This window comes from Lissotriton vulgaris, chromosome 9 (assembly GCF_964263255.1).
Source record: "Lissotriton vulgaris chromosome 9, aLisVul1.2, whole genome shotgun sequence".
NCBI classification, from domain to species: Eukaryota; Metazoa; Chordata; class Amphibia; order Caudata; family Salamandridae; genus Lissotriton; species Lissotriton vulgaris.
In genome coordinates this window covers 1241254084-1241266837 of record NC_141697.1, presented here as the reverse complement: position 1 = coordinate 1241266837, position 12754 = coordinate 1241254084, and the positions used below count along the sequence as shown (strand labels likewise).

The 12754-nt window shown below is 48.0% G+C and overlaps 1 protein-coding gene across 1 annotated transcript in view; it reads right to left on the bottom strand.

Annotated features, from left to right (window-relative positions):
- The window catches only part of STAB1 (stabilin 1), a 756575-nt gene that overhangs the window by 27650 nt on the left and 716171 nt on the right, over positions 1 to 12754 (bottom strand). Inside the window, exons 66-67 of the mRNA XM_086939405.1 lie at positions 9365 to 9517; positions 1506 to 1610 (exon numbers count right to left, since the gene is read on the bottom strand). Coding sequence (XP_086795531.1) covers positions 1506 to 1610; positions 9365 to 9517 — 258 coding nt within the window. The remainder of the gene's footprint in view (positions 1 to 1505; positions 1611 to 9364; positions 9518 to 12754) is intronic.

Sequence of the window (12754 nt, the reverse complement as noted above, 5' to 3'; positions counted from 1 at the left end):
TCAAGAGCTAACACAAAGCCTCAGATGAGACAACACAACTGAACACAGCACTCTAGGTGGGACCTCTAGAGTTAACGCAAAGCCTCAGATGAGACAACACAACTGAACACAGCACTCTAGGTGGGACCTCAAGAGCTAACACAAAGCTTCAGATGAGACTCCACAATTGGACACAGCACTCTAGGTGGGAACTGTAGAGTTGACACAAACCCTCAGATGAGACAACACACTGGACACGATACTCTAGGTGGGACCTCAAGAGCTAACACAAAGCCGCAGATGAGACAACACAACGGGACACAGTACTCTAGGTGGGACCTCTAGAGGTAACACAAAGCCTCAGATGAGACTACACAACTGGACACAGTACTCCAGGTGGGACCTCTAGAGTAACACAAAGCCTCAGATGAGACTACACAACTGGACACAGTACTCTAGGTGGGACCTCTAGAGTTAAAGCAAAGCCTCAGATGAGACAACACAACTGGACACGATACTCCAGGTGAGACCTCAAGAGCAAACACAAAGCCTCAGATGAGACTACACAACTGGACACAGTACTCTATGTGGGACCTCAAGAGGTAACACAAAGCCTCAGATGAGACAACACAACTGGACATAATACTCTAGGTGGGACCTCTAGAGTTAACACAAAGCCCCAGATGAGAATCCACAACTGGACACAGTACTCTAGGTGGGACCTCTAAAGGTAACGCAAAGCTTCAGATGAGACTCCACAACTGGACACAGTACACTAGGTGGGACCTCTAGAGGTAACGCAAAGCCTCAGATGAGATTACACAACTGGACACAGTACTCTAGGTGGGACCTCTAGAGGTAACACAAAGCCTCAGATGAGACTCCACAACTGGACACAGTACACTAGGTGGGACCTCAAGAGTTAAGACAACGCCTCAGATGAGACATTACAACTGGACACAGTACTCTAGGTGGGACCTCTAGAGGTAACACAAAGCTGCAGATGAGACTACACAACTGGACACAGTACTCCAGGTGGGACCTCTAGAGGTAACGCAAAGCCTCAGATGAGACTACACAACTGGACACAGTACTCCAGGTGGGACCTCTAGAGGTAACGCAAAGCCTCAGATGAGACTACACAACTGGACACAGTACTCTAGGTGGGACCTCTAGAGGTAACACAAAGCTTCAGATGAGACTACACAACTGGACACAGTACTCCAGGTGGGACCTCTAGAGGTAACGCAAAGCTTCAGATGAGACTCCACAACTGGACACAGTACTCCAGGTGGGACCTCTAGAGGTAACGCAAAGCTTCAGATGAGACTCCACAACTGGACACAGTACTCCAGGTGGGACCTCTAGAGGTAACACAAAGCCTCAGATGAGACTGCACAACTGGACACAGTGCTGCCTCCACTTTGAACACAAGACCGCAGGGGGCCTGTGAAGGCTTGTTTCTAACCCTCTGCTCCTGTTAGGACCTAGATATCTACATAGGAGATAAAGTAAGAGTTACTCACTATCTCCAGAGGGGCAGCGAGCGGTCCCCCGATGGAGTGGATTATTCCATTGAAGGCGAAGATGTCGAAGTCCACAATCTCCCGGTTGTTCACCATCTTTGAATCCTGTACGAGCAACATGAGGCACAAAATGTGGTTAATATTGAAGCTAAAGGTGGATGATCTGGGCTGGATCAGGGATATTAAAAAATATAAAAGTGGTGGAATCAAAACCAAACGATGTACTGGGGTTGGAGAAGAGACAGAGAGAGGCCTGATGGAGTCTGAGACTATGAAACCCCTGAGCAGCAGTGGAAAAGGCTCCGCACAGGTATCACAACAAACTGAGAAAGATGGAGGAATGATAAACTGGAGAAGCAGCAATAAAGGGCACAGAATAATCAGTGAGAAGACAGCTGTGGAAGAGAATGAGAAACAAGGGGCTTGTGGGGGAGAATGAGAAACACTGGACCTGTGGGGGAGAATGAGAAACACTGGACCTGTGGGGGAGAATGAGAAACACTGGGCCTGTGGGGGAGAATGAGAAACACTGGACCTGTGGGGGAGAATGAGAAACACTGGGCCTGTGGGGGAGAATGAGAAACACTGGACCTGTGGGAGAGAATGAGAAACACTGGACCTGTGGGGGAGAATGAGAAACACTGGGCCTGTGGGGAAAAATGAGAAACATTGGACCTATGGGGGAGAATGAGAAACACTGGACCTGTGGGGGAGAATGAGAAACACTGGGCCTGTGGGGGAAAATGAGAAACATTGGACCTATGGGGGAGAATGAGAAACACTGAACCTGTGGGAGAGAATGAAAAACACTGGACCTGTGGGGGAGAATGAGAAACACTGGGCCTGTGGGGGAAAATGAGAAACATTGGACCTGTGGGGGAGAATGAGAAACACTGGACCTGTGGGGGAGACTGAGAAACACCGGACCTATGGGGGAGAATGAGAAACACTGGACCTGTGGGAGAGAATGAAAAACACTGGACCTGTGGGGGAGAATGGGAAACACTGGGCCTGTGGGGGAAAATGAGAAACATTGGACCTATGGGGGGGGGGGTGGTAATGAGAAACACTGTGCCTGTCGGGGGAGAATGAGAAACACTGGACCTGTGGGGGAGAATGAGAAACACTGGACCTGTGGGGGAGAATGAGAAACACTGGACCTATGGGGGAGAATGAGAAACACTGGACCTGTGGGAGAGAATGAGAAACACTGGGCCTGTGGCGGAAAATGAGAAATACTGGGCCTGTGGGGGAAAATGAGAAACACTGGACCTGTGGGGGAGAATGAGAAACACTGGGCCTGTGGGGGAAAATGAGAAACACTGGACCAATGGGGGGGTAATGAGAAACACTGGACCTGTGGGGGAGAATGAGAAACACTGGGCCTGTGGGGGAGAATGAGAAACACTGGACCTGTGGGGGAGAATGAGAAACACTGGGCCTGTGGGGGAGAATGAGAAGCACTGGACCTATGGGGGGAATGAGAAACACTGTGCCTGTCGGGGAGAATGAGAAACACTGGACCTGTGGGGGGGTAATGAGAAACACTGGACCTGTGGGGCAGAATGAGAAACACTGGGCCTGTGGGGGAGAATGAGAAACACTGGACCTGTGGGGGAGAATGAGAAACACTGGGCCTGTGGGGGAGAATGAGAAGCACTGGACCTATGGGGGGAATGAGAAACACTGTGCCTGTCGGGGAGAATGAGAAACACTGGACCTGTGGGGGGGGGGGGGTAATGAGAAACACTGGACCTGTGGGGGAGAATGAGAAACACTGGGCCTGTGGGGGAGAATGAGAAACATTGGACCTGTGGGGGAGAATGAGAAACACTGGACCTGTGGGGGAGACTGAGAAACACCGGACCTATGGGGGAGAATGAGAAACACTGGACCTGTGGGAGAGAATGAAAAACACTGGACCTGTGGGGGAGAATGGGAAACACTGGGCCTGTGGGGGAAAATGAGAAACATTGGACCTATGGGGGGGGGGGGTGGTAATGAGAAACACTGTGCCTGTCGGGGGAGAATGAGAAACACTGGACCTGTGGGGGAGAATGAGAAACACTGGACCTGTGGGGGAGAATGAGAAACACTGGACCTATGGGGGAGAATGAGAAACACTGGACCTGTGGGAGAGAATGAGAAACACTGGGCCTGTGGCGGAAAATGAGAAATACTGGGCCTGTGGGGGAAAATGAGAAACACTGGACCTGTGGGGGAGAATGAGAAACACTGGGCCTGTGGGGGAAAATGAGAAACACTGGACCAATGGGGGGGTAATGAGAAACACTGGACCTGTGGGGGAGAATGAGAAACACTGGGCCTGTGGGGGAGAATGAGAAACACTGGACCTGTGGGGGAGAATGAGAAACACTGGGCCTGTGGGGGAGAATGAGAAGCACTGGACCTATGGGGGGGAATGAGAAACACTGTGCCTGTCGGGGAGAATGAGAAACACTGGACCTGTGGGGGGGTAATGAGAAACACTGGACCTGTGGGGCAGAATGAGAAACACTGGGCCTGTGGGGGAGAATGAGAAACACTGGACCTGTGGGGGAGAATGAGAAACACTGGGCCTGTGGGGGAGAATGAGAAGCACTGGACCTATGGGGGGAATGAGAAACACTGTGCCTGTCGGGGAGAATGAGAAACACTGGACCTGTGGGGGGGGGGGTAATGAGAAACACTGGACCTGTGGGGGAGAATGAGAAACACTGGGCCTGTGGGGGAGAATGAGAAACACTGGACCTGTGGGGGAGAATGAGAAACACTGGGCCTGTGGGGGAGAATGAGAAGCACTGGACCTATGGGGGGGGGGGGAATGAGAAACACTGGACCTGTGGGAGAGAATGAGAAGCACTGGACCTATGAGGGGGGGAATGAGAAACACTGGGCCTGTGGGAGAGAATGAGAAGCACTGGACCTATGGGGGGGAATGAGAAACACTGGGCCTGTACCGGATCTCTGTAAGCGGTAAGACTCTTGCTCGGACTTTAGCTGCACTGTGTTCGGTTCATGCCAGTCTTTGCCTGAGTTTCCCTTCTCCATGTGAGTGTAGACGAAGAAAGCAAAAATGATGGTTCAGGTGCTAGGATATATCAGTGTCAGTATTCTTTATTCAGCCAGGTTGATAATAAAAGACATAAAATAGACCATAAAAAATGACAATTCATCTATTTACAAAGATTCAAAAGTGCAGAAGGCAGAGCAGCAAGAAGCAAGGGTGCAGTGGTTTCTTCTTCCAGAAGCCTCCTATGTCACAGACAATTGATTTACTTTTTTAATTGAACAATGGGAGACTCCAAAAACAGATGCACAAATCAAGCAAGAGGGTGGTCCTTGTGAAAAGAGGAGGTCGGTGCTATGAAAGCTAAAATCATTTAAACTAAATAAGGAAATAATCACGTCTGTGTAGAGCCTTGAACCGAGTAAGATGATTGTGGACTCTCAGACTTCTGATCACAAGTACCCCCCTCACATTCCAAACCCCCCTCTCTGGAGATGTTACTAGCAAATGAAGAATGTTAAAACGGGACCTGGTTAGTAAATGTCTACTGTAGACATTAGGGGGCAGATTTACAAGCCCCTTGCGCCTCTTTTACGCTGCCACTGCCTCACTTATGTGACGCAGTGGTGGCACAAAAGAGACGCCATGATGCGGGGTATTTACAACGTGACGCATCTGGGAGATGCGTCACGTTGTTAAGCCCTATGCCACAAGGAGGCGTTCCTGCGCAGGGGGGGGGGAGGGGGCGTTCCGGCGCAGGAACGCCTCCCAAAAGGGACTGAGTGAAATCTACAAGATTTCACTCAGTCACTTTTGAGCCCATGCTGCGTCAAAACCGTGCGCCTGCTTAAACAGACGAAAGGATTGACGCATCATTGTACAGATAGGGCCCCCCAGAGAATTGTTGGAGCTGCGTCGCGCTTACGATGCAACTCCAGCAATGCGCGCCTTTACGGCACAGATGCATCACGCATCTGTCCGTTTTTGCCCCATGGTGCGCCGCATTGTAAATGCTGAGCATCCAGGGTGGCGGAGCCCTGACGCACAATAACTGGCGCATCCCTGCTGATATGCAGGGATGCGCCAGTTATTGTAAATCTGCCCCTGGATACATACCTGAGATAAGGTTCAAATACATTTGCAGTGATGAGACATGTGGGATATTTGCACCAACAGCGGGTTGGTTTACCTTTAGCAGTGACCTGTCATGGTGCATTTCCCCAGAAATCGTTGTTTCAACACTTCCTTAGTATAAAGATTTCCTGTTTCAGGCGAGAAGAAAATACCCCATAAACCAATCTTTTCAAAGCTTCTTTTAAGGTATTCTAGTCCAGGCACGCAGGGATTGTAGTCGAGGGAGAGAGAATGAGGAGTAATCTTAGGGCTCAGCATGGTTTTGTTTTTCCTTCAAATGCTTAAGCACAGACTCAACGGGTGGAGCTTCACCACATCTTCCCAGGTGGTCCAAGCTCAGATTGGCAGGTAAAGTAGATGTTGATTGAGGTACAGACAAAAGCCTTCGAAGGAAGGCATTCTATGGTAACTGGAGTCCTTAGCACCACTGGACGCCCAGATTCCAGCCCCATAAGTAGCAATGGAAATGTATTCATTTTATAAATCTCTAACATCTCCCTAGCCGGTCTTGAGCCTTATTTGCTGAAAATCTGAAACACCTTCAATGGTCGTCTCAAAGTGACATGCTTTGACATTATGACCATTTTCTGACTTAAGGCTTGAGTCAACAAGGACTCCAAGGTACTGGAAAGTTTTTACAGACTGAACTTGGACACCATCGATAGGAAGGGACATAGCTTTACTTGATCATGGGCTGTAGACCATCGTGAAAGATTCGATCATGTTCATCAAAATGATGTGACCGAGTTTTAGTTGACTGTGGGCTGCAGACCATTGTGAAAGATTTGATCACGTTCATTGATACATTGTGACCTAGTGTTACTTCATCGTTTGCTGCAGGCCAACGTGAAAGATTCGATCACATTCATCAATACGATGTGACCGAGCTTTAGTTGATCAAGGGCTGTAGACCATCGTGAAAGATTCAATTCCGTTCATCAATACGATGTGACCGAGCTTTAGGTGATCAAGGGCTGTAGACCATCTTGAAAGATTCGATCACGTTCATCAATATGATGTGACCGAGCCTTAGTTGATCAAGGGCTGTAGAACATCATGAAAGATTCGATTTCGTTCATCAATACGATGTGACCGAGCTTTAGTTGATCAAGTGCTGTAGACTATCGTGAAAGGTTCGATCACGTTGATCAATACGATGTGACCGAGCTTTAGTTGATCAAGGGCTGTAGACCATCGTGAAAGATTCCATCATGTTCATCAAAATGATGTGACCGAGCTTTAGTTGATCAAGGGCTGTAGACCAGCGTGAAAGATTTGATCACGTTTATCGATATGATGTGACCGAGCTTTAGTTGATCAAGAGCTGTAGACCATCGTGAAAGATTCGATCATGTTCATCAAAATGATGTGACCAAGCTTTAGTTGACTGTGGGCTGCAGACCATTGTGAAAGATTTGATCACATTCATCAATACGATGTGACCTAGCGTTACTTCATCATTTGCAGCAGGCCTTCGTGAAAGATTCTATCACGTTCATCAATACAACATGACCTAGCATTACTTCATCGTTTGCTGCAGACCATCGTGAAAGAATAGATCACGTTCATCAAAATGATGTGACGGAACTTTTGCTGATCACGTTGGGCCACAAAGAAAAGTTTTCCAAAAAATAGACAAATTAGTTTGTCAATGATTGCAGACCGTTTGTTTGCATTACGTGATGTAAGTACTACATCGTCGGCATAAAGGACTACTGGCAGTGGGCATGACCCACGTGAGGTATGAACTGACCTCTTGCCCTTAAAAAAAGTCTCTAGCTCATTAATATATAGGGTACACAGAAAAGGGGCCAGGACACACCCCTGCCATAGTTCCATGCCAATCTTAAAAGAAATGGTATATTCACCCTCTAAACCATAACTGACACTGGTGGTGTGTCAGCGTGAAACCAAACCAGGAAATAAACAATTGGTTCTCCGACTCCTTTGTCCAACATTGTTTGCCATAATTTGGTCCGGTTCACCAAGTCAAATGCACCTGACAGGTATATAAACGACAGGTTGCAAAATTACATAATGTAAAAATCCCTTGTATGTGACGTAGACTGAGGTAATGTGACAACCGTTGTTGATGACACAAAGTGAGGAAATGCGACAACTCTATACCATGCACAAGGGAATGTGATGGCCCCAGGTATATGATGCAGAGTGAGGGACTGTGATGACTACTCTATATGATGCAAAAGGAGGGAAGGTGATCACCCCTGTATATGACACAGAGTGAGGGAATGTGACAAACCCTCTATAAGATGCATGTGGGAATATGTCAACCCCTGTTTATGACAGAGAGTGAGGGAATGTGACAACCCCTCCATACGATGCACACAGGAATGTGACAATGAGCGAATGCAACAAAGCCCTCTATACGGTGCACTAGGGACAAGACACTATACGATGCATAAGGGAATGTGACAACCCCCTGTAGATGACACAAAGTGAGGGCATGTGACAACATCTCTATACGATGCATGATGGAATGTGGCAACCTCCTGTGTATGACAGAGAGTGAGGGAATAAGATGACCCCTCTATACGATGCACAATGAGGGAATGTAACAAAGCCTTCTAAATGATGCACAGTGATGGAATGTAAAGACCTCTGTTTACAACATGCGGTGAGGGAATGTCTCGACCCTGCATACAAAGTGCAATGAGGGTCTTTCTGTGGAGAGATTGGGGCAGACGTTATGATTATATTATATATAGTATGATGAAAAATTGCTGCATAATGTGGATAACGGGTGTGTATTAGGGAGGAGATAATGTTTTTGATATAACGCATTTGTCTTGCAAAACTACCTATCAATACGCAATTCACTCTTTAGTGTCTGGCTTCAGCTGCCTCTTGTGAGAGCTAATGAGATCAATACTACATGGCCAGAGCAATGTGCGGATGGTACACTGTGCTATTGACTTCACATTATGTTGTTAGTAATGCGAGAAAGTAGTTCTTCGTTGTCATTTCTTTTACATCACAATTTCAGATGCATCAAAAGCATACCACCCTGTAGCTACTGTGGCTATTACAGGCATGTTTTGCTTTTCTGCATCTGGTGTCTTCAACGTAAAGCAAGCAGACACACTGGCATAGCCCATTCTTGCTTTACCAATATTGCCTCTTTAGGGTTTAACTCAATTCAATTTTTAGCTACCAACTTTTTAAGTTACATTAATGGACACCTAACTAGGTGTATTCTAAAACGTTGTGAGTCTTTGCCATGGCTTTTGCTATGGAATTAAAGCTAACTTGTCCACAAAAGGTGGGTGGAGGAAGGTAAAGATCAAGGGAGCAGAAGAAACAAGTGAATACCTGAGAGAAGGTAAGTCAAGGAATGACAGAGGAAACACAAAGGAAGTGACTTAAACTGGGTAGACAAAATATCAAGAAGAAAACAAGGGGCAGCAATCGACGAGTCCATGATAGGCCGGAAGTAAAAGTGTCAAACGTAAAATAAGTAAGGAGTGAAGTGACCAAGAATGCCAATGATGAAAGCCAGAAATAGGTAGTAGGTTTATTGAAGAGCAGTGGTGAAGCTGGTAGAAGATAGAGGCAGCAAACAAAAGCAAAGAGTGAGGGTAATGGAGGGAGAAGAGAGGAAGCAAAATAGTAGATCAGAATGAACGAGCCTGCACTGGAAAGAGGTTTTGTGTTTTCTGGGCACCTCCAAAGCCCCATGTGCTGTTGAGTTCCTCACCTGGGAACTGGTGCAGTTCATGGCCGCACACGTGGAGATGGAGAGGTTGTAGCCAGTTCTGGATGGGACAAGGCTTCCTTCGGTGAGGTTGTACGACACAAGCAGGACTCCGCTCACAGACACATGGTGCTCAATGTCCCTCCATGTCAAAGTCTGTGAGTAAAAGAGAAGCATAAGACGCACAGGGGTTCATACATAGTGTACAGAATACATAGAGGACCTACAGCATGCTCGGAATACTGTAACAACATATGGCACACGTAGCGCTCAGACTAGAGGAAGAACATAGATAGAGCTCACAATATCGGAGAACACTAGTGGGGGTAGCAGTGATGACTGCAAGTGAACATCGTGTACTGTTGAAAGTATGTCTTTGTGGCAGCCCAGCATCTCTACGTCCAAAAAGTGGATTTGATTTAATCATCATCTGTATCTACGAAGAGCCTCTCGTCATCGAAGGACACATGGATCAATTTCATCAACCATGTCTACAAAGAGCCTCTTGTCATAGAAAGACACATTGATCAATGTTATCACCAGTATCTACAAAGAGCCTCGCGTCATCGAATGACACATGGATCACGCCCCCTCACCAAGTATAAATAGTGCGCGCTGAACGCGAGCGCGACACTGACAAGAGGCTCCTGAGGCGGAAAGCCGGAAGCGAGATAGAGCATTGGATTTTAAAACTTGTGTGATACTGTGTTTTATAAAATAACTTCACTTGATTCCTGGCACGCCCTCGCACTTCCCTGAACAGCGGATCTAACGCTGCTACAGGCAAATTACTACCTCGCGGTCGCCATTATCGACAACGAGGGAGCCTAGAGACACGACCATCTCTGCTGGCCATGCCCCCTCCAACGAACATAAACCATGTGTCTCTGCCGGAAGCGCAGCGGACGAGCGCAGCGGGCGCGACGATGGCGCGCCGAAGGCGCGCTTAAGGCAAGCTCGTCTGCGCTCGTCCGCGCTAGGCAGAGCACAGAGCCAGACACTACCGACCAGACGCGCACCTACGGAAGGGACACATTGCTCCACCTGAACAAAGAGGTACCTGCTGTATGCCGACACTCTGTTCCCGGGGATCATCCCCGCAACAGATGCTCTCACTGCCCGTACAAATTTACCTCCACCAGTCCCGACAACCCTTCCCAAATCCACATGCACATGGCCCTAATTAACCAAGCTAACTAAGGAAGCCAAATCTGCCACCGACTTGATAGCAGACTTCGAATCTCTCCAGCTAAAATTACTTAGCCATCTCCCCACCCACTCACAGGGACACTTACTGGACCCCATTTTTTCTAACATCAACGATCTCACTGTCCTGGACCCCATCCCAGTGCCTTGGACTGACCACTTTTTAGTCCCAATTAGTTGGCAGCTACCTCGCACTCCGCGCCCTACGGCACAACCAAACAAACCCACGCGATCCTGGTCCAAACTTGACATAGAAAACTGGAAATACCAGCTTGAACGTTCTCCTCCTGAACTTCACACTAACCCAGCCCGCGCCGATGCAGAGTTTGCCAAATGGATAGGAGACACTCTGGACAAAACTCTCCCTAAAAAAACCTCTAGTAACCCACGGGGTAAAGCCCCCTCCCCCTGGTTCACTAGTGAAATGCGGCTTCTAAAAAAAGCATGTAAGAGATCAGAGAGAGACTGGAGGAAAGACTTCGACAACGAGAAAAAAACTGAATATAAAAAAACCCTCCTCAAATATAAAAAAGCACTTAGAACTGCCCAAATCAGCTACTTTGAGGAGAAAATAAGATCCTCCACCAACTCTTTGCGTGAGACATTTCAAATAGCAAAAAAACTTCTTAAAGTACCAGACCCCCCTCCCCTGATCGAACCATCAGCTACTCGCTGCAACGAACTTGCAGAATTCTTTAACCAAAAAATCAGCAAAATTATCAACTCCCTTCCTCCGCCCACTCTGGACACCTATCCCACCCCCCCTGTTGCCGATCCACTCACCCACCCATGTGCAGCTACAACTGACCTGCTGTCAGATTTCACTCCCCTGACAACAGACACCATCCTGCCCATACTCAACTCTATCAAAAGCGGTTCCCCCACAGACCCGGCACCACTCAACATCTTAAAATTAGTAGCACCCACCATTCTCCCTCACTTGATCAAATTAATCAACAGCTAACTTTCCTGCGGCATTGTCCCCCCGAGCTGGAAGAAAGCAATGGTGAAAGCACTGATTAAAAAACCGCACCTGGACCCACTTGAACTGGGCAACTACAGGCCGATCTCCCTGCTCCCAGGCATTAGTAAAATAGCGGAGAAGTACGTCAACCACAGCCTATCCTTCCACCTTGAAACCAAAGGTCTGCTAGAACCCTCCCAAACGGGGTCCCTCAGGGTTCCTCCCTCAGTCCGACCCTTTTTAATGTTTACATGTCCCCCCTTGAGAAAATCGTCGCCCCTTATGGGATCAAGATTTTAACCTACGCCGACGACACTCAACTCGTGGTATCCCTAAACCAGCAAGATCATTCTCTTCCCAACCTACAACTCTGCCTCACTGAAATTACTAAGTGGATGAACCTTTCCCACCTCAAACTGAACAACGACAAAACAGAGATCATGATTCTAGGCAATAAATCTCTCTACAACCCCACTTCCCTTTGGCCACCCATCATGGGTCCCCCCCCGCTCCGAAACATGAAATTAAAAGCCTGGGCATATGGCTAGATGAGGGCCTCAATTTCTCGGCCCAAGCTAGGAAAACAGCGGGAACATGCCACGGACTCTTACGTTCAGCAAGAAAAGTCCTTCCCCTACTCCCTGCACACCCCCGCAAACTCCTAGTTCATGGCCTGGTGTTGTCCCGCCTGGACTACGGTAATGCACTGTACCTGGGGGCACCCAAAAAAGTACTGTCCAAGCTGCAAACAGTACAAAACGCTGCAGCCCGCATTCTTACAGGAACAAACCGCCGTTGCTCAGCCAAACCAGCCTTAACTGCTCTACACTGGCTCCCCGTCCAGGAAAGAGTCAAGTTTAAGGCTCTTTGTACCACCTACAAAATTCTGCACGGAAAGGCCCCCCCAATTCTACAAAACCTCATTTCACCCCATACCACTACTAGAACCCTCTGCTCCTCCAACTGCAACCTGGCCTCCATACCCAGAATCAGGAAAGCTCGTTCAGGCGGTCGTTTGTTCTCATACAATTCATCCAAACTCTGGAACACCCTTCCCCCTGATATCAGAGCTCAACCCAACCTGCTCTCATTCCGTAGAGCACTCAAAACCTGGCTATTCCCGTGAGACTCCACTGCAGTAAGCCTTTTGTCACTTAGCGCTGGGACGCTCATGGGCAGCCATGCGCTCTACAAATCCGTCAAATAAAATAAAATAAAATAAT